The 23,558-nt window shown below is 23.5% G+C and overlaps 1 protein-coding gene across 6 annotated transcripts in view; it reads right to left on the bottom strand.

The window, feature by feature from the left end:
• The window catches only part of LOC117176029 (HEAT repeat-containing protein 5B), a 119,120-nt gene that overhangs the window by 18,981 nt on the left and 76,581 nt on the right, over positions 1-23,558 (bottom strand). For 3 of the 6 annotated variants that reach the window (XM_033365997.1, XM_033365999.1, XM_033366001.1), the window contains 3 exons: positions 21,510-21,788; positions 14,001-14,564; positions 2,110-2,346 (listed from right to left, as the gene is read on the bottom strand). In XM_033365997.1, the coding sequence (XP_033221888.1) occupies positions 2,110-2,346; positions 14,001-14,564; positions 21,510-21,788 (1,080 nt within the window). The remainder of the gene's footprint in view (positions 1-2,109; positions 2,347-14,000; positions 14,565-21,509; positions 21,789-23,558) is intronic. The other 3 variants (XM_033365998.1, XM_033366000.1, XM_033366002.1) reach the window with 1 other exon arrangement.

Genomic DNA, 23,558 nt, shown 5'->3' with positions numbered 1-23,558 from the left:
TATTTTATTAACAAAAAAAGTTCTCAGGTTCAAAAAAACATTCAGTGAACTGAAAAACTGTGGTCGGTAATATAGGTATTTAGCTGTGTCACATGCCCTTAAGAAGTAATTATTTTTTGGTTGAAAATGATTGATTTTTATTTGAAAATTATATAATTTCAGTTTGGGCACAGAATTCATTTGTTTCAGTCATAAAGTAATATTTTTCATTCGGAAATCCAACTGTTTTTGTTGAAAAATCATCTTTTTGTAGAAAAGTCATCTTTCTTTATTAAAAATTCATTTTTTGTAGTTAAAAGTGAATTTGTCTTTCATTAAAAAGTATACTATTATATTTCTGGTTCAGAATTAATCTCTTTTGGTTGAAAATTCATCTTTTTCAGTTGAAGGTTCATTCTTTTCGGGTAAAAACACTACTATTCGATTTTTGGTTAAGATTTTTCTTCTGGTTAAGACTTTTATTATTTGATACAAAATAAAAATAATTTCTTGAAAATTTAACATTTTTGTTAAAAAGACATAGTTCTCATATAAAGATGCAATTGTTTTAAAGAAAATTCGTCTTTTTAGCTTGAAAATTCAACAATTTGAAATTGTTTTTCTTTCTTGGCTCGCAATTTTTTTATTTAATTTTTTTGGTGATGATTGATTTTTTTGGTTCAAAAAATAATTTCTTTCCGTAAAAATTCCACCTTCTTCAATTAATATTGCAAGTGTCTGATTAAAAATAAATCTCTTTCAATTAAAAATAAAATTTTTATAAAAAATTGAAATTTTCATGTTTAAAATTCAACTGGTTTGTACAAAATTCATAGTTTTGGCTCGAAAATTCAACAATTTGGTAAAAAATTAAATTATTTGCTTGGAAATGTATGTATTTTGTTGTTAAAAATTCATATTTTTTGGTAGAAATACAATTCTTTTCGTTAAAAAATTAAGTATTTTCCTGAAAATTCAACTGATTGGTTCTAAATAAACTTTTTTGTAGTTATTTTACATTCTCAGATTAAAAATTCAACTATTTTATAGAAAATTCGTCTTTTTGGCTTAAAAATTTAACAACTTGGTATAAAATTCGACTGTTTGTTAGGTACAAATTGCACTGTATTGTAGAAAGTCAAAATTAATTCCCGTCAATAAAATATTTTCTACTCAATATTTGTTAAAAATTGAGTTTTTTGGATTAAAAATGCAACTATTCAGTTGAAAAAAATACAGAAACGAAAAAAAGTATAAACTAAAAATTATTTAAATAAAATTTGACATACATCACATCCATTATTCAGAGTATTTACCTAAAAATTTATTTAATTTGTTTAAAATATTTATTTTTTAGTAGAAGAATAATATTTTTGTTTGAAAATCAAACTATTTGATTGAATAGGTGGAAAATTCGTTTTTTTCGAAAATGGTGTCTTCAGTGTAATTTTTTCAAAATAGTAACAAAATAGGGTAATCATTTTTAAAATTCTGGGGCCTGTATTTGGTAGAAAATTTAATTTTGTTGTTGAAAATGAATGTATACTTTGTTGGAAATTCGTGTTTTTTTATAAAAATATAATCTTCTTGATAGAAAATTAATCATTTTAATAGAAATTTTAACTACTTCGTTAAAAATTTATCTTTTTAGTTAAAAGTTCAACTTTATTTGAAAATTCATGTATTTTGTTAAAATTTCGCCTATCTTCGTAGAAATTCAATCTTCTTGGTTGAAATATAATACTTTCTGGTTAAAAATACAGTTGTTTCGATGAAATATCAACTGTTAAATGCTTTGTTGAGAATTAACTTTTTTATTTAAAAGTCGTTTATTTGACTTGAATTTGAACTACTTTCTAAAAAAATTAATTTTTTTTATCAAGGATTCATAATTACAGTTGAAAATTCATCCTTTGGATTGAAAATTCGTCTTTCACAACAGCCAAGTTATCCTTCTTGGTTAAAAATCAATCTTTGTTACTTGAAAAGTAATTTTTTTCTTAAAAATTAAACTCACTTCGAAAAAATTCGTCTTTTGGTTAGAAAATTCTACGAATTGGTAAAATCTTAAATTATTTTTTGGATAAAAATCGTCTCTTTTGCTAGATTTTGATTGATAAAAATCCTTACCAGCTTTTGCAAGGTCTATTATTTTTGCAAGAGCACTTTGCAGAAGCGAAGTCCACTGTTCCTGACTTCGAGGATCCCTGGAATATTTATTGACTGTAAGAGTTTTCAGACAATGTAGTGCGGCATGCACTGTTGTTTCAGATCCTGTTCTGATGATATCATTGTCGGTTCGAATTGCAGTTTCTCGAATTACTCCCGTTGTCAAAAAAAGCAAAGTCGGTAGAATCGTTGAGGCACCTGTAAAAAAGAAGATTGTTTTCTTCTTCATCCTTTGGTTTTCAACCCGACATTGCATTTTTACAAATAATAAATTTGTAATATAAATTAAATAGGATTCCGATCAACTGGAAATGGAAAAAAATTATCTGTTTTGGAACACTGTGTAAAAGTTTCAGATAAGGAATATCAATTTCTAACATTTTTTTTTATCTCTTAAAAATAAATGAGCTTCCAATTTTAAGGTTTCTTCAATTTTGAATAATTTTAAGTTTCTAGTTTTTTTTTTAAATTCAACTACTTGCACAGTCGAAAAACTGGAAATATTCTGTTACGTTTAATTTTAATTTATTCTTTCCCCAACTCGAATCTTTTTAAGTAATTATTAATTTGGAAGGATTTCTAATTTGAATTATTTTCAAAACTGAGAAATTTTTTAAGTAAAAATCATTAGATTTTAAAGTTTCATACAACAAAATTTATTTCCTTTGGTAGAAATTTCATATTTTTTACTTAAAAATGCAACTGTTTGGTTGAAAGTTATTCTGTCTTGGTTGAGGATTCAACTATGTTGTAGAAAGTACGTCTTTTTTGCTGTAATTTAACTGTTTTTATTTCAAAATTTCATCTTTTTCTGTTGAAAATATAAAGTATAGTATTTTTCATTGAAAAGTAATATTTTTTGGTTGAAAATTCAAGTAATAGGTTAGAAGATGAACAATAATATGTTAAAAATTCATTCTTTTGGACCAAGATTCATCATTTTAGCCAAAAAATGATATTATTCATTAAAAAATTTACCATTTAATTGACTATTCATGTAATTTGTAACAAATATATCCTTTTGGTAAAAAATTAATCTTCTTGGCGGAAATCTCATCTTTCTGGTTGAAAATTAACTATTTGGTTGATAATTCATGTTTTTTGTTGAAAGTTAATATTTGCTGAATTAAAAGTTACACTGAATTGTAGAAAACACATCTTTTTGGCTTGATAATTCAATAACTAAATTGGAATTTTATTTCTTTTTAGACCGAAAATTCTTTGGTTAAAATTTGGTTTAAAAATATTTTTTGATTGGATGTTCGCCTGTTTGATTAAAATATTTACTATTTTATTAAAAGTTCTAATTTTTTAGTTAAAATTTAATTTTTTAATTGAAGTTTTAACTATTTCGTTTTCTGTTGAAAATTTACTTTTATTAGAATTCATTTTTATTAGTTGAAAATTAAACTGTTTACTAGAAAATTCACATTTTCGTCTAAAAAATTAATTAATTTGCTAGACAATTGACTTATTGAGCTGAAAATTGATATATCTTTTTGAAAAATTGCCTTTCTTTGGTAAAAAATTAATTCGTTTTAGTTAAGGATTCAAGTATATTGTTTAAAAATTATTTTTGATGGGTACACCTGTCTTTTATTTTAAATTAAACTTTTTTGTTGAAAAATCTTCTTTTCAGGCTGAAAACTTAAGTCTTTGGATTAAAATTCAACAACTATCTTAAAAGTTAATTTTTCGAGTTCAAGATTCATAAATTTAGTTGAAAAATCGTTTTTTTTTTGTTTGTTAAAAATTCATTCCTTTAAAAAATATAACTATTTTATTTTAAATTCAACTGATTGCTTAAAAATTAACTTTTTTTATGAAACTTCACATTACTGGGTTAAAAATTGAAAAGTTTGGCAAAGAATATACACATTTTCGGCACGAAAATTCAAGAATTTGGTAGAAAATTTAATTGCTTGGTGGCAAATTTTTCTATTTTGTTTAAAATTCACCCTTCTTGGTAGTAAATCCATTTATTAATCTGGTTGAGTTCTGAATTCAAGTATGTGGTTAAAAATTGTATTTTCTTTGGTCAACTATTAAATTTTTCGTTAAAAATTCAACTCCTTGATTGAAAGTTGAACTAAGACCTTTAAAGTATTTTTTTTTGTTGTAGATGATTCATAATTTTAGTGAAAAATTTCTTTTTTTTTGTTATTTAAAAAAAATTTTTTTAAACTGAAAATTGAACTATTTTGTTGAAAATTCAACTTATTGGTTGAAAATTAAACTGTTTTGTAGAAAATTCGTTTTTTTCGGCTCTAAAATTCAACAATTTGGTAGAAAATCAAACTATTTTGTTGAAAATTCACCCTTTTTGTTAAAAAATCAATTTTTTGTTTGTTACGAAAAATTATTTAAATAAAATTTCGACTAGGATCGTATGCATTCTTTAAAATATTTACATGAAAATTTAGATAATTTTTTGAAAATTAATCTTTTTGGTAAAAAATTAATCTTCTTGGTTGAAAACTCACTTTTTCCACCATAAAAAAAATTAATTTTGACTAAAAACGATAAATTGTTAACCAAAATCTAAATAATGACATTTGTAGTGAAAAAAAAAATTATTTTTCAACTAAACAGATTACAGAATACTCAACTTTAATAATAGTTAGATTTTCAGTTAAAATAAAAAATAACTTTTAACCATAAAAGAAAAAATTTTTCAACAAAATAGTTACATTTTTGGCAAAAAAAAATGTTATTTTCATCTAAAGAAAGAAGTTTAAAAATAAAATAGCTCATATTTGATGCAAATTCCATCCAAATTATTTAATTTTGAATAAGAAAAGATTAATTTTCAACCAAAATAGACATTCATATTTTCAGTTGAAGGAATTAGTTTTTAAAGAATTATTTTCTACAAAAATCGCAAATTTTTAACAGATTGCATACATTTTCAAACAACTTAATTTCTAAATACAAAATAATAATTATCAAACAAATATTTGAATTTATATGCAATAAAAAATACATTTTTAATCAAAAATCGAATGGTTCAATTTCCTGTAAAAAATCGAATTCTTAACAAACAACAACAACAAAAACAACGGATTTTTAGAAAAATAATTACATTTTCTACTGGAATAGATAAATTTTTAGTTTAAAAATTTGTATTCTAACAAAGTAGATACATTTTCAACCAGAACTGAGTTTTCAATTCAAATTATAAAGCTTTAACCAAAAAAATGATATTTTAACAACAGAGTTTAACTTTTAACAAAGCAATTTAATTATTAACTACAAAAAGATGAATTCGCAACGAATAATGTAACAAAAATTTTCTAATATAATTCAGAAATATTTTTTCTGAAAATGACACATCTTCTCTAAAAACTACTTAAAGTACTTTCTTTATCTTAAATTTAGAAGAGGAGACTTTAAAATTTCAAAGAATATATTTCTTGACGGAAATTTACTTTTCTAAAATAAAAAAGATAAATATTTTCTAAAATTTCCTATTCCAAGTAAGGATAAATGAGAAGTAAGCTAATAAAACGTGATAAATCCAGTTTTTGAAGAAAAAAAATGAGATAATGATTGTTTCTAAATGTTTGAAATATCAATCCGATTAAGCAAAAGTTGCAAAAGTTCTTTCTTATAATGAAAAATAATAAAAAATATAATAATAAATTATGATTTATGAAATTAAACTGAGATAATCTGAAAAATCTGCAAATGTAGATAAAGTAGAAATCACTTTTCGAAATTAAAAAAAGTTATTAAAACAATAAAAACTTGAATTTTTCCGCGATCAGAAGTAAATTCTCGGTTAAAAAAATATATAAATTTTCACTCATTTCCTGGTTTGTTGGTCAAGTAGCCAACCTAATTTCGTTGAAAATTTATATAATTTGTTAAAAGTTCGTATTTTCTGGCAGAAAATTAATCTTCTTATTTACAATTCTTTTTCATCAATCACTCGCTTGAAATGTACGTATTTTGTTGAGAATGTTAATAATGAATGTTAAAAAACCAACAACAAAAATCCAATGATTTTCGTAAAACTGGAATGAATTTACAGGAATTTAAGATAAAAGAGAAGAAGTCGATAAAATCCATAAAAATGGAAGGTGATTCAAACAAAAATCAAATGAACTTGAAACGGTTTGAAAAAACTTTATTGTATTCAGTAACTTTAAAATAAAGTTAGAAAAATTCAAACGAATTTAAGGTGAGGTTAATAGACTTCAGAATCAATTAAATAAAAAGTTAAAATTTTTTTTTTAAATGCATTGAATTAAGTGGAATTATTGAGTGAATTTAGAATGATTTAAGTAAATTAAAAAATTTCAAGATAATTCCAAAGAATTTAAAAGAATTCCGGGTGAATTCTAAGAAAAATTTCAAATCTTTAAATCATTCAAATGAATTGGAAAAATTTTGAAAATCGAACAAAATTTGATTGATCACAATAAATTTTTACTGAATTTAGAGAAATTTAAAAGAAATGGGATCAATTAGATAAAATTCATAAAAAATCAACCTGAATTTAAAAAGCTATCAAATGAATTAAAAAAAATTATAAAATATGGCAAAATTAATTGAATTCGGTAGAATTGAGTGAATTTAGAAGAATTCAAAATAATTTAAAATAATTTAGGATAAATTGATAAAAATTCAGGGTGAATTACAAATGAATGGTAAAAAATATTTGAAAATCTTTTCAAATCTTTAAAACCCTACAAAATACCTCACCTCTCACAAATCAATTCTTTAAAATGCACTAATATATTATAAAACTCCGTGATATTCTATAATCATATTTTCTGAAATCATGGAAAATATATTAAAATCCCTTGAAATCCTCGGAAATCTTATAAAATAACGTGAAATCTTTTAAAATATTTTAAAATCCCAAACGTTCTGTAAAGTCGTTCCATATCTACAGAAATTCTAGAAAATTCTTTATCCTATAATATTTCAAAAGCTTTAAAATAACTTTAAATAAATGAAATTAATAAAAAAAAAATTCGAAATCTTAAAATTTCCTAAAATACTTTTTAAAAAAAGCTCCTTAAAATGACTAGAAGTTAAAAAAAAAAAGTTTAAGAAGTTTAAAAAAAAATTAGTTACGTTTTCAAATATTTATTTTATCTTATTATTCTTCAAATTCATTGCATATTTAGAAAAAATGAATTTTAAGAGAATTCCAATATTATTAAAAACGACCCAGCAAGAATTGAAGGATTTTTTTTTAATTTTGAAGATTTTCTAAAAATTGTAGAAAAAATTGTCTTCAATTTAAAATATATTTAGAAGTTCTGAATGTTTTTTTTTTCAAAAACTTCGTTTAAATTACTTGATATCATTTCAAGTTTTTAATTAATTTTGCAACTTTTCAAAACTTCTAAATATCTCATAAAATTATTCAAATTTTTCTAAAAATAATAAGTGTTCAAATAGTATTTGTACATCAAAATTTAACAAATTCACTTACAAATGAAACATTTTATGAAGTAGAACAATAAAAATTTGTAACGTTAAAATGTTAAAAGCTTTTCGAAATTCTAACAATTTAAAGCTTTTTATGTCAAACATTTTAGTTTCAAATTGTTTACTTTTAAATGTTTTAAATATTTTTAAAATATTAATCTGAAAATTCTTTAACTTTCAACGGATTTAGAATCAATTTATCAAATCAAATATTTTTAAGTTTTTAATGCTTAAAGTACAGATCCACTTTAAAAATTATTTATTTATATTTACAGTTGATAAAATAAAACTGTTTTTTATTAAAAAATTGCAACTTTAAATGTTTTTAATTGTTTAAGTCTTCAAGACTGCACGTTAAAATTCTTTAAATTAAAAATATAAGCTTAAAAATAAAAATCTAAAATAGAGAATTTTTCATGTAAACGATATTCGAATAACACATTATAAACTGAATGATATCATAATTGAAAAAGATATCGATTCAAATAATTATTTAAAAAACTGCTGAAATTGAACTTGGACAGATTTTTCTTCTGAAAATTTGTAAAATTCCCGGTCAAGAAATAAATTCAGTGTCATTTTTCGGTTTCCCGGTCTAGCGACCACCGTAATTTTCAAGCGAAGTGATTAATTGTCAACTAAAATAATGAATCGTTAACGGAAATAGTTTAATTTTAAAACAAAAATATGAATTTTCAAAAAAAAAGATGTATATTTGACTAGAATAATTGACGACTAATAGTTAAATATTTAGTTTAAAAAATTAATGTTCAACCAAAGAGATAAATTTTTAACAAAAATGATGGAGTAGTCAACTGAAATAGTTAAATTTTCAGTAAAAATTAACTTTCAGCCAAAGAAAAAAACAAATATTCAACAAAACATCTCATTTTTCAATTAAAGAAATGAATTTCAAATTAAAATAGTGAATCTTCAACCAAGAAAATTTTTTTTTAACAATATAGTTTTAGTTTTCAATCAAGTAATACAATTTTCATTCCAAAAAAGATCAATTCTGAACAACGAACGATTTTTTAATCAACAGAGAGAGAAAATTGCAAAGAAATTGATGAATTTTTAAGCAAAAAAAAAAAATGAATTTTCAATCGAGAAGATTGATTTTATCCAAAAACAATAAAGAATTTTCAACTAAAACGATCAATTTTCAGCCATCAATAGAAGTAGTTCAATTTTGAGTCGAAAAAAATAATTTCAAACCGAAAGAAAGAAGAATTTCAATAAAATAGTTAAATGTAGTAATATAAAGCTATTTTTATAATTAAGAGTAACTGTTATTTTTGTAATCATTCAATTTTTTTTTTTAATTAAACACACTTTCGAAAAAATTCTCTGACTTGAAAAAAAAAAAATTCTCTGACATTTTCAGGTTTTCCCAGATATATAAAAATTGTCTGACAATTCCATGTTTTCCAGATAGGTAGACACGCTGAATTAATAAAAAAATCCTCGGAATCTTTTAAAATTACGTAAATTCTTTAAATAAAAAGCTTCTGAAAATGACTCAGAATTTTTAAAAATCCCCTAAAATCTTAAAAATTCCTTAAAATTATTGAAATCTATTAAAAATTCCTCTAAACTTTTATAAATACTCTGAAATATTTCAAAAAATGCAAATGAAGTTATTTTTCAACAAAAACGGATTTTCAACGGGTTAAATTCAAATAAAAAACACGATTTTTCGACCAAATATTTAAATCCTCAACCAAAATGATGATTTAAAAAAAAAGACTAATTTTCTGTTAAAGAAAAATGAATTTTCAGCAAAATACATGAATTCTGCACAAACAAGTTGTATTTCCCACCCAAATGTATTAATTTTCAAGAAAAAATGCATCTTCTATCAGATAGTTAATTTTTCAAATTAATGATTTAATTTTTAATAGTTACATTTTCAGTTAAAAAAATTACTTTTCAACAAAAAAAAAGGATTTCCACCAGTTAAATTGAATCAAAAAAGACAGATTTTAATTTTGTACCAAATTGTTAAATTTTTGAAGTCAAAAAGACACATTTTTCTCAAGCCAGTTCAACTTTCAAACCGTAAAGACATATTCTCAACAAAGCCTGCATGTCGTACTAGATACGTATCTTAGAGAAAAAAAATTCAATATAAATAAAAAAAAAAACAGTTGTATTAAAGCAAAGAACACGAATTTTCAACAAAATCGTTGAATTCTAAATACAATACATGAATTTTCGACTACCTAGTTGAACTTTCAAATAGAAAAGATAGTCTCAAAAAAAAAGTGTAAATGATGATAAATGATATTTTTAAATTCAACTAAAAACCACGATTCTTTAATAAAATATTTAAATCTTCAACCAAACTTATAGATTTTCAACAAAAAAGTGTATTTTCTACCCAAGAAGACGAATTTTCAACCAAATATTTTAACTTTACTCAAAAAAAGTTTAATTGTCCATCTGACACAATGGATTATTAACAAAAAAAGTTATATGTCCACAAAGAAATAATTAAATTTTCAGTTTGAAAAATTAATTTCCAGCAAAAAAAAAAAGAAAACAATTTTATATAACTTAAATTGAAACAGAAAACGTGAATTAAAAAAAAATAGTTAAATCCCAAGACAAAAAGATAACTTTCTTAAAAAGAAGATTAACTTTTTACACAAAAAGATGAATTTCAACAACAAAAAATTTAATTTTTTACAAACTAGTTAAATATAGTAATATTAAATATAATAATATAAAGCAACTTTGAAAATTAAGAGTAATTGTTATTTATTTTCACCAATAAAATTTTTTTAAATTAAACACGCTCTCGAAAAATTTCTCAGGATTAATAAAAAATTCCCTGACCTTTCCAGGTTTTTCCAGATATATAAAAATTCTCTGAGAATTCGAGGTTTTCCAGGTAGGGCAGACACCCTAAATTAATAAAAAAAATCCTTGGAATCTTTTAAAATTATCTAAAATAATTCAAATTAAAACCTCCTGATAATACCTCAGAAGTTATTTCAAAAATACCTTAAAATATTTAAAATTCGTCGAAACTATTGAAAAAGTGTTGAATTTCATTCAAAAAGATTTCTGACTTTTTTAACGCAAAAATACAAATTAAAAAAAAGTATATTTTCTATGAAAAAGATAAATCTTAAAAAAAAATTTCAACCGAAAAGTATGACTTTTTAATAAAATAGTTTCTTTTCAAGAACAAAATATTAAATTTAAACAAAAAATAAAACTTCTAGAAAATAGTTAAATTTTCAACCATCAGTTGCATTTTTATACGAGAAAGATACAATTTCTGCTGAAGCAAGTTTATTTTAAAATTAAAAAGACAAATTTAAAAAAAAGAGTTAAATTTTCAATTGAAAAGTTGTATTTTTATTCAAGAAAGATCAAATTTCTTCCAAAACAGGCTGCAAATAAAATCACTCGAAGTGGAACTGTTAAATTTTAAACTTTTAAAATTGAAATTTAAAAGTTATCATTTTGAATGCTCTAAATTAAAAAATCAATCAATGAACTTTAGCATTTTCAAGATTATATAATTTTAAGGAATTTGAAGCTAGAAACATCAAATATTGAAAAATTGAAAAAAATTTAACTGAAAACTTCTTAAATAAGAAATTCAATTATTTTCTTTTTAAACAGTTTAAACATCCTTGTAAAGCTTCACCATTTTATTTCAAAATCTTGAGAAATCTAGAAGTTGTTTTAAATTTAAAATTATTTTGGAAATTTTTTCAGAACTTTTAAATATTTGTCAAAATTAATTGAATTTTTAATCTACAATTTTCAGAAAATCCTGCAAATTTTAGAAAATTTCTTTACAGTTTGGATGTATAAATAACAAATGAACATTTATTATTTGTAGGCGAAATTTGAGTAATTTTAAGAGATATGTTGAAGTTTTGTAAAAATCCAAGCTTAATGTAAAACTTGAAATGATAGGCTAGATTTTCGCAGATTTTAAACAAAAAAATTAGATTCTTTTCAAGAATTGTGAAAGGCTTCAAAAGAATAAAAACATTTTCTTAAGCTTCCTAGGAAAATTAAAAATAATTTTTTATTTTGAAAAATTATTTTAAGAGAATATTTAAAAACTTCTTCGAAGATTTAAACAAAATTTTCAAAAAAGATTCTAGAAGATTTTAAGAAAACTCTCTAAAATTTGCATGATAATTTTTAATCTTTTTAAAACTCCTAAATATTTCTTAGAATTACTCGAATTTTTTCTACAAATGTTCATTTTTAAATTATAAATGAAAAATTAAAAATTTCATGTCTTAAAGAAAAATGTAAACATTGCTAAATATTCAATAATTAATCTTTTTTTAAATTAAAAATTAAAAAATGAATGCGTTAAAAATGGAATATTTTAGACTGAAACAATATTTTAAATTTAATAAAATTCTTTAATTAAGAATATATTATTATGGAGATATTTTCAATTTGAAAATAGTTTTAAAACTTTCAGTCACACCTTCACATTTTTTTAATGATTAAGACTTTCAAATTGTAAGCGTTTAAGTTTTGAAGTTAAAATCTGAAAATTCTTAAATTTTGAACTGATTTAAAATCATTTTGTCAACTCGATTTTGGTCACTTTTTATTACTTAAGGGCATGTGACACAGCTAAATACCTATATTACCGACGACAGTTTTTCAGTTCACTGAATGTTTTTTTGAACCTAAGAACTTTTTTTGTAAATAAAATATCGAGCTCAAACTTTGGGAAATATATTAGAGTATAATAAAGTACGTTTAGGTACTGCATTTTGGTAGGAACTTCACTGAAAATTATTTCATCTTTTTTCTGAACCTCAACATTTTTTGAACGTTCAAACTTTTTTTATACATAAAATATCGGTCTCAAACTTTGAGAAATGCAGGAGCCGAAAGAAAACTACGTTAAAGTACAAAGCTTAATAATAAAAGATGCAAAAAAAAATTCAACAATCAATTCCAACGGCATCAGTCGGTAACGTTGTACACGAAAATACGAACTCTCTAGCGCCTCGTCTAGTGGCCGCCAGGTTTCGTATTTTCGTGTACAACGTTACCGGCTGATGCCGTTGGAATTGATTGTTGAAATATTTTTTTTTACATCTTTTATTATTAAACTTTGTACTTTAGCATAGTTTTCTTTTGGTTCTTGCATTTCTCAAAGTTTGAGACCGATATTTTATGTATAAAAAAAGTTCGAACGTTCAAAAAATGTTGAGGTTCAGAAAAAAGATGAAATAATTTTCAGTAAAGTTCCTACCAAAATGTAGTACCTAAACGTACTTTATTGTACTCTAATACATTTCCCAAAGTTTCAGCTCGATATTTTATTTACAAAAAAAGTTCTTAAGGGCATGCGACACAGTGGGATTCCTACATTACCAACCTCTTTTTTTCCATTGAACAAAATTTTTTTGTGAACCATAGAACTTTTTTGGCAAATGAAATATCGAACTCAAAATTTGAGGAGAGCATAAGAAGACATTATTCTACGTTTATGTACTGCATTTGAATCGGAATTAAAAAAAAAAATTATTTCTGAAATTTTTTGCCAAATTTCGATTCAAATGCAGTACATAAACGTAGGATAATGTCTTCTAACGCTCTCCTGAAATTTTGAGTTCGATATTTGATTTACAAAAAAAGTTCCATGGTTCAAAAAAAAATTTTGTTCAATAGAAAAAAGAGGTTGGTAATGTAGGAATTCCACTGTGTCGCATGCCCTTAAGTTCAAAAGAACATTCAGTGAACTGAAAAACTGTGGTCGGTAATATAGGTATTTAGCTGTGTCACATGCCCTTAAAGTACAGATAAATTAAAAAAATGTATTTATTTCTTAGATAAACATGTTTTTTATCCCAAATTTTTAACATCAAAGGCTTTAATTTTTTATTTATTTCAGTTGAACTGTTAAATTTTGAACTTTTAAAATTGAAATTTAAAAGTTTTTAATTAAAAAAGTAAGTTTTTAATTAAAGAGTAACTGTTATTTATTTTCATCATTCAAATTTTTGAAAATTAAACACGCGCTCGAAAAAATTCCGTGGATTAAAAAAAAATTCCCTGACCTTTTCAGGTTTTTTCAGATATATAAAAATTCTCTGACAATTCCAGGTTTTCCAGATAGGTTAGACACGCTGAATTATTTTAAAAAATCCTCGGAATCTTTTAAAAATTCCAAAAATTCTTTAAATAAAAAGCTCCTGAAAATACCTAAGAAGTTCTTTCAAAAATGCCCTAAAATATAAAAAATTCCTCGAAACTATTGAAATATATTAAAAAATGTCTCGGAATCTTTATAAATACTCTGAAATATTTCAAAAAATACAAGATACTTCAAATTTAGGTAAATACCTGAAATGAATAGTGATTAATCCAGAAATTAATTTATTGATTGAAAAAATGGCACTAACCAGCTGGTGAGCAGAGATTGGGAAGAACTTCCATGACAGCGAGAGCGGAAGCAACCAGTTTTCCACTTTCCTCTGACGGTGTGTATCTCTTCTGGGACAAAATAGCCGTTGCTCCTCCTGGATTTGGATTTAATGCGGGTATCTGACGAACCAGAAGACACAAACAAACTTCCATAACAGCAAACACCAACGACTTGCCCGGAGTAAGTTCCCCCTTTTCGCCTCCCTCGCCCAACAAATCAACTTCCGGTATTTCCTTCGTTTCCTCATTTTCCGGCGAGAGTTCAGCCTTCTTTGCCATCTTTCTGCTGGCAAGTTCTTCCTGCGCGGATTTCATAATCTGCCGCAACACCTTCATTGTCATCATTTGAATCGGATAGGTTTCACGGGTCAACAATAATCTGTGCAGGACATTACAAAGTTCCATTGGCAAGGAACGATCAGTCATTAAAACTTTGCAAGCCCATTGTGAGTCGAGGAGGGTGTACAAAGCGCTCAAGCAAATCTCTATGTTCTGGATAGACTCGGAAGACCTTGGACTACAAAGAGCTTCCATACATATACCTGAAAAAGAAAATTTCAAACAACTGTTCCATTGATAAAAAGAGATATTTCGGGTTTAACTCGTGTAAAAAACTACGAATTGTTTGCCGACGTTTCGTGAACATTGCAGTTCACATCTTCAGGGCTGACCTAAAACTGAGGTATCAGGTCATGATGTTCATAGGTACACTTTCTACGATGCCTGTGATTGGCCAGAGCGCCACACCGTGGGGACTGGTCGAACTTGATTGGCTAATCAAGTTTATCTTTCTTGGAAATTTTATCTTTCTTGGATAAAAATGTAACTATTTAGTAGAGAATTCAACTATTTGGTTAAAAAGTAATAATTTTTGGTTGAAAATTGTACTTTTTTTTGTTGAAAATTTAACTATTTCATAGAAAATTTACTTTTTGTTTAAAATTTATATTTTGATGTTGAATAATGAACCGAATTTTTTTTCTGGATGAAATTTCAGTATAAAAAAAAATGTGTCTGTTTTTTTTTTTTTTTAAACTCATCCGTTTTAGTACAAATTTCATCTATTTTGGATAAAAATGCAACTATTTGGTAGAGAATTTAATTATTTTGTTAAAAAGTCATCCTTTTTGGTCGAAAAAATTCGTCTTTTTGGATTGAAAATTCAGTTTTTTTCGGAGAAAATTATTTTTTGTTTAAATTTATTATTTTGCTGTTGAAAACAGAACTAAAATCTTTTCTGGGTGAAAATTCAACAATTTGTTTAAAATTTTATTATTTTTAATAAACAACTGATCTTTTTAAAAGAAATTTCATCTTTCTTGGATAAAAATGTAACTATTTAGTAGAGAATTCAACTATTTGGTTAAAAAGTAATAATTTTTGGTTGAAAATTGTACTTTTTTTGTTGAAAATTTAACTATTTCATAGAAAATTTACTTTTTGTTTAAAATTTATATTTTGATGTTGAATAATGAACCGAATTTTTTTCAGGATGAAATTTCAGTTTAAAAAAAATGTGTCTGTTTTTTTATTAAAAAACTCATCCGTTTTAGTACAAATTTCATCTATTTTGGATAAAAATGCAACTATTTGGTAGAGAATTTAATTATTTTGTTAAAAATTTAACTATTTCATAGAAAATTTACTCTTTGTTGAAAATTTATATTTTAATGTTGAAAATTGAACCGTTTTCATCCGTTTTCGTCGAATTTCGTCGAAAAAATTAGTCTTTTTGGATTGAAAAATCCATTTTTTGCGTGGAAAATTATTTTTTGTTAAAAAATTTATATTATAATTTTGAAAATTTAACTAGAATCTTTTTTAATGTAAAATTCAACTATTTATTTGAATTTTTTTTAAATAAAAATTTATCTGTTTTAGTATAAATTTCATATTTCTTGTATAAAAATACAAATATTTGGTAGATAATTCAATTATTTTGTTATAAGTAAGTTTTTTTTGGTTGAATAAATTCACTTTTTTGGATTAAAAATTCAATTTTTTCGTAGAAACTTATTTTTTGTCAAAAAATTCATATTATGATTTTGGAAATTCAACTAGAATCTTTTTTAATTTGAGATTCAAATATTTATCAACAAAAATTTAAAAAATAAAAATTCACCTATTTTAATCAAAATTTCATATTTCTTGGATAAAAATGCAACTATTTAGTAGAGAATTCAATTATTTTGTTAAAAAGTCATCCTTTTTGGTCGAAAAATTCAATTTTTTCGTAGAAAATTATTTTTTGTATAAAAAAGCGTATTTTTATCGTGAAAAGTGAACTGAAATATTTGGTAACAGAAAATTCAACTATTTTTTTAATGATTTATCTTTTTGATTAAAAAATTCATCTGTTTTAGTAGAAATTAATTTTTTTAATTTGAAAATTCAACTACTTGGGTAAATTTAAACTACGTTGTAAAAAATGTATTCTTTTGATTGAAAGCTTGTGTCTTTGGTTGAAAATTTAACTGTTTAGTGGAAAACTTTTTTTCTTGTTTAAAGTTAATTTTTTAACTGAAAATGTAACTTTTGCCATTTTTTTTCAAAGATTGTTCTGAATTAGTTGAAAATTCTTCTTTTTCGGCAACAAAAAATATATAATATTCTTAGTTTGAAATTTAATTTAAAAAAAAATGTTTTATTGAATGTATTTGAAAATTCAATTCATGTAGAGACAATTCGGCTTTTGCCTTGAAAGTTCAACAATTTAGAGAAAATTTTATTTATTTCCTGAGTGAAAAATCCTTGGTGGTTTTATAATTCTCATATTTTTTTATTGAAAGACAAACTACGACACTTTTTTGTTGGAAAATTATCTGTTTCGGTTGAAAATTCAACTATTATGTTAAAAACTTAATTATTTTGTTGAAAACACAAGTATTTTGTTAAAAAGCCATCTTTTATAGTTTACAATGAATAAATGAATTTGAAAATATTAAATTTGTATAACTGGTTGAACTTGATTGGCCAGACAAGTATTTTTTTAAAAATCCGGGAGAAGCGAAAGCCCAATTGGATTGGTATTATATCCATTGTCCCTATTGATGTTATTAGGGTGTTTTAGGATTTCGATTGCTTCTCTATGTTTTCTTGGAAATTTTTTGTGCGTTCAAATACCATTATTTTAATCTTGTAATACTTCAATATGGAATCTTCTATAAATGGAATAAAACAGTATTTCCAATATAAATTTAATATAAATACTTGAGTTTTCAACAAAATAATTAAGTTTTTAACATAATATTTGAACTTTCAACCGAAACAGATAATTTTCCAACAAAAAAGTGTCATAGTTTTTCTTTCAATAAAAAAAGATGAAAATTATAAAACCACTAAGGATTTTTCAATCAGGAAATAAATAAAATTTTCTCTAAATTGTTGATCCTTCAAGGCAAAAGCCGAATTATCTCTACATGAATTGAATTTTCAAATAGATTCAATAAAACATTTTTTTTTTAATTAAATTTCAAACTAAGAATATTAAATATTTTTTGTTGCCGAAAAAGAAGAATTTTCAACTAATACAGAACAATCTTTGAAAAAATAGGAAGTTACATTTTCAGTTAAAAAATTAACTTTAAACAAGAAAAAAAGTCTTCCACTAAACAGTTAAATTTTCAACCAAAGACACAAGCTTTCAATCAAAAGAATACATTTTTTACAATGTAGTTTAAATTTACCCAAGTAGTTGAATTTTCAAATCAAAAAAATTAATTTCTACTAAAACAGATGAATTTTTTAATCAAAAAGATAAATCATCAAAAAAATAGTTGAATTTTCTGTTACCAAATATTTCAGTTCACTTTTCACGATAAAAATACGCTTTTTTATACAAAAAATAATTTTCTACGAAAAAATTGAATTTTTCGACCAAAAAGGATGACTTTTTAACAAAATAATTAAATTCTCTACTAAATAGTTGCATTTTTATCCAAGAAATATGAAATTTTTATTAAAACAGGTGAATTTTTGTTTTTAAAATTTTTGTTGATAAATATTTGAATCTCAAATTAAAAAAGATTCTAGATGAATTTCCAAAATCATAATATGAATTTTTTGACAAAAAATAAGTTTCTACGAAAAAATTGAATTTTTAATCCAAAAAGATAAATTTATTCAACCAAAAAAAACTAATTCATAACAAAATAATTGAATTATCTACCAAATAGTTGCATTTTTATCCAAGAAAGATGAAATTTATACTAAAACAAATGACTTTTTATTTTATTTTTTTTTTAATTCAAATAAATAGTTGAATTTTACATTAAAAAAGATTCTAGTTGAATTTCCAAAATCATAATATGAATTTTTTGACAAAAAATAAGTTTCTACGAAAAAATTGAATTTTTAATCCAAAAAGGCGAATTTATTCAACCAAAAAGAACTAATTTGTAACAAAATAATTGAATTATCTGAAAGATGAAATTTGTACTAAAACGGATAAATTTTTCAATAAAAACAGACACATTTTTTTTAAAGCTGAAATTTCATCCAGAAAAAAATTCGGTTCATTATTCAACATCAAAATATAGATTTCAAACAAAAAGTAAATTTTCTATGAAATAGTTAAATTTTCAACAAAAAAAAGTACAATTTTCAACCAAAAAATATTACTTTTTAATCAAATAGTTGAATTATCTACTAAATAGTTACATTTTTATCCAAGAAAGATGAAAATTCTCTTAATGAAATAAATTGTTTACTAAAAAAATATACATTTTCAATTTTTTTTTTTTTTAATTTTCATCCAGAAAGGATTTTAGTTTTCTTTTCAACACCAAAATCATAAAATAAAATAAAAGTAAAGTTTCTATGAAATATTTAAATTTTCAACAAAACCACAGAATTTCAACAAAATTGTTGAATTTTCAACCAAAAAGTTGCATTTTCGTCCAAGAAAAATAAAAATTCTACTAAAACAAGTGAATTTTTAAATCAAAGACAAATTTTTAACAACGAAGTGTTGAATTTCATTCAAAAAGATTTCTGACTTTTTTTAACGCAAAAATACAAATTAAAAAAAAGTATATTTTCTATGAAATAGATAAATCTTAAAAAAAATCAACCAAAAAGTATGACTTTTTAATAAAATAGTTTCTTTTCAACAACAAAATGCTGCTAAAGCAAGTTTATTTTAAAATTAAAAAGACAAATTAAAAAAAAAGAGTTAACTTTTCAATTGAAAAGTTGTATTTTTATTCAAGAAAGTTAAAATTTCTTCCAAAACAGGCTGCAAATGAAATCAATCGAAGTGAAACTGTTAAATTTTGAACTTTTAAAATTGAAATTTAAAAGTTATTATTTTAAATTCTCTAAATTAAAAAACCAATGAATGAACTTTAACATTTTCAAAATTATATAATTTTAAGGAATTTAAAGCTAGAAACATCAAATATTGAAAAATTAAAAAAATTTTAACTGAACACTTCTTAAATAAGAAATTCAATTATTTTCTTTTTAAATAGTTTAAACATCCTTGGAAAGATTCACCATTTTATTTCAAAATCTTGAGAAATCTAGAAGTTGTTTTAAATTTGTTTTAAATTTTAAATTATTTTGGAAATTTTTTCAAAACTTTTAAACATTTGTCAAAATTAATTGAATTTTTAATCTACAATTTTCATAAAATCCTGCAAATTTTAGAAAATTTCTTTACAGTTTGGATGTATAAATAACAAATGAACATTTATCATTCGTAGGCGAAATTTCAGTAATTTTAAGAGATATGTTGAAGTTTTGTAAAAATCAAAGCTTAATGTAAAACTTGAAATGATAGGCTAATATAAAACAAAATGTAAATTTTCGCAAACTTGACACAAAAAAAAATTATATTATTTTCAAGAATTGTGAAAGGCTTCAAAAGAATAAAAATATTTTCTTAAGATTCCTAGGAAAATTAAAAATAACTTTTCATTTTAAAAAATTATTTTAAGAGAATATTTAAAAACTTTTTCAAAGATTTAAACAAAATTTTCAAAAAAGATTGAAAAAAATCAAAAATTTTACTTACAAATTCAGCAATTTTCAAATAAAACAATTAAAATTGTAACGTTCAAAGTTTGAAGGCTCTTCGAAATTTTAACGATTCTAGGTTTTCTATGTCAAACAATTCAGTTAAAGATTCTTTACTTTTAAATATTTGGTTGAAATTTACTTGTCTTAAAGAAAAATGTAAATATTGCTAAATATTTAATAATTATTCTTTTTTTTTAATTAAAAATAAAGAATTGAATATTTTAGACTGAAACAATATTTTAAATTTAATAAAATTCTTTAATTAAGAATATATTATTATGAAGATATTTTTAAGTTGAAAATAGTTTATAAACTTTCAGTCACACCTTCATATTTGTTTAATGATTAAGACTTTCAAATTGTAAGCGTTTAAGTTTTAACGTCAAAATCTGAAAATTCTTAAATTTTGAACTGATTTAAAATCATTTTGTCAACTCGATTTTGGTCACTTTTTATTACTCACAGATAAATAAAAAAAGTATTTATTTATTTATTAAATAAAACTGTTTCTTATCCCAAATTTTCAACATCATAGGCTTTAATTTTTTATTTATTCTAGTCTTTAAGAAAGCATTTAAAAATTATTTAAATAAAAAATGTAAGCTTAAGAATAAAAATTTTTAATGGAAAAAAATTTTGAATTACGCATTGTAAGTTAAATAATAGTATAATTGAAAAAGATAGCAATTTAACTAATTATTTAAAAATTGTTGAAATCAAACGTGGACAGATTTTTCTTCTACAAATTTGTAAAATTCCGGTAAAAAAAATTCACTGTCATTTCCCAGCTTTTCCCGGTCTCGAAAAATTCCCGGTCCAGCGGCCACCCTGAATAAGTTAATTGTAAAAAAAGTGAAAATTCAACTAAAACAGATGAAAAACACAAAAATAGGAATTTTAAGCAAAAATTTAATTTTCTTGGAAATAGTTTAATTTTTAACAAAACAGTTGCATTTTTATTCAAGAAAGATCCAATATTTATACTAAAAAAGATAATTTTTTAAATGAAAGAGACAAATAATCAGAAAAAAAACTTTCATCCAAAAAAGATTTCAGTTGATTTATCAGCAACAAAATATAAATTTTAAACAGGTTCCATTTCTACGAAAAGAGTTAAATTTTTAACCAAAAAAGATGTCTTTTTAAGAAAATTGTTAAATTTTCAACCAAATAATAAAATTTATGAATATAAAGTTAATCTTCAAGAGAAATTTTTTCCAAATTTGCAAAAATTACCTATATGAGTGAAGGACCCTTTCCTCCAAATCGTAAATAAAAGTAACAAAAAGTCTCGATTTATTTTGCTATTTAGAAAACACTAGTCTAATAAATATAGTACTAAATTAATGAAAATTTAAAACTAAAAAATACGTATCAGGTTCTTTTTTTTTCCCATTAATTTCGTTAGTTGCCCCGTTAATGAATGAATGAAGTTGCAGATTATTATAGTAAAGTTATCAACTCACCAAAAAGTAAATGGAAGCGATCAGCATTTTTGCTAGGTTTCGTCGTTGAAGATAAACTTGTCGGAAGATTCGTATTGTTGTTTGTCCCATCAGAATCTTTAGTGTTAGAATCGACCGGCAGGTCCATTTTAAACTCTCTGGCATTCAACCAAAGAGTCGCGGCATAGAGAATTGGGGCCCAGGATTCGGAATAAAAAGGACGGGCAGATTCCATAGTATCTGTCGTGTAGAATGCCCCACCATCGTGCGGCAGTTGACTTGAAAATTCTGCAATAAATTCTAATTTTCAAAGATCGAAGGATAGTGAATCCACTTCTAAATGTTTGCAGATAGGCAAACTAGAAACGTTTGCGTATCTGCAAACAACAGCACAGGAAAATAAATTGTTTTACATAAATATAATGTAGATACCATCCTTAAATAAAATTTTAAGTCGAAATATATTGCATTTTCAAGCAAAAAAGACTAATTTTCTACAAAAAGAAATGAATTTTCAATTAAAAAATTAAGACTTTTAAACAAACGAGATTATTTGTAAAGATGAAAAGTCGAATATCTTAGAAAAAAGTTTACTTTTTAATCTAAAACATGAATTCTCAACAAATAAAATTTAATTTGTAATTGTGAAAGAATTAAAAAAAAAACTTTTAACCAAACACATGAATTTACAATCAAATAGCTGAACTTTCAAACAAAAGAGACGAATTTTCAAGAAAATAGTTGATATTTGAAGAAAATAGTTCAATTTAAAATCCATCAAATAGTCAAATTTTCACATAAAGAATATTAAACTTCAACCAAAAAAACCGTTAAATTTTCCACCGAATAATTAAATTTTCAATAAAAAAGTTCATCTTTAACCAAAAAAAGATTCATTTTCTACAAAAATATTATTTTTCAACCCAAAATGACGACTTTTCAACAAAGAAGATAAGTTTTCAAGCTAAAAAGTCGCATGTTTTAGAAAAAAATTGACTTTTAAATCGAAAAAATTAATTTCCAGTACAAAAAATTTAATTCTTATCAAGAAAAAAGAAATTTCAACAACAAAAATTAACTTTTAACCAAATTTTAAACAAACTTTTAAACGAATATTTGAGCTTTAGAGCAAATATTTGAATTTACAACCTAGAAAGATAAATTTTCAACCAAATGATCGAATTTTCATTTTAAGAACATTAAATCTTAACTAAAACACCTGAATTTTTCACCAAATCGTTAACTTTTTGAGCAAAAAATATGACCAAAGAAGATAATTTGAGAAAACACGTGAATTTTCAAGCAAATAATTAAATTTTTAACCAAAAAGTCGAATTTTTAAGCAAAAGAGATTCATTCTGAATCAAAAATATAATGCTAGACTTACGAGGGTTATTAGATTTTTATTAGAATTATTGAACTTAAAATATTAATTGTTTATTAGCAACTAAAAAATATGACTTTAATATCATATAAGATGAATTTTTAACAAAAGAGTAAAATTTTTAAGCTAAAAACTCGAAAGTTTTACTCAAAGTATGACTTTTAACCCAAAAAGATCGTTTTTCTATCATAAAAAAAGAATTTCTATTCCAAAAGAAGGAATTTTCAACAAAATAGACCAATTTTCAACCACAAAAAGATCAGTTTCATTAAATAGTTGAATTTTCAACAAAATAATTAATTTTTGAACAGAACAGTGACATTTTTTTACCGAAAAGCTAAATTTTAGACAAAAAAAGGACTTTTTAAATAAATAAATGAACTTTCAAAAAAATTATTACATTTTCAACAAAATAGCTGAATATTCAAGCTAAAAAGTGGAATATTTTATAAAACAGTTGACTTTTAAACCCGAAATAATGAATTTTTAACAAAATAGACCAATTTTCAACCACAAAAAGATCAGTTTCATTAAATAGTTGAATTTTCAACAAAATAATTAATTTTTGAACAGAACAGTGACATTTTTTTTACCGAAAAGCTAAATTTTAGACAAAAAAAGGACTTTTTAAATAAATAAATGAACTTTCAAAAAAATTATTACATTTTCAACAAAATAGCTGAATA

Source organism: Belonocnema kinseyi, chromosome 7, assembly GCF_010883055.1.
Source record: "Belonocnema kinseyi isolate 2016_QV_RU_SX_M_011 chromosome 7, B_treatae_v1, whole genome shotgun sequence".
In the NCBI taxonomy this organism is placed as follows: Eukaryota; Metazoa; Arthropoda; class Insecta; order Hymenoptera; family Cynipidae; genus Belonocnema; species Belonocnema kinseyi.
Note: the sequence above shows the minus strand (reverse complement) of the source record. Positions and strands in the feature narration are given on the sequence as shown.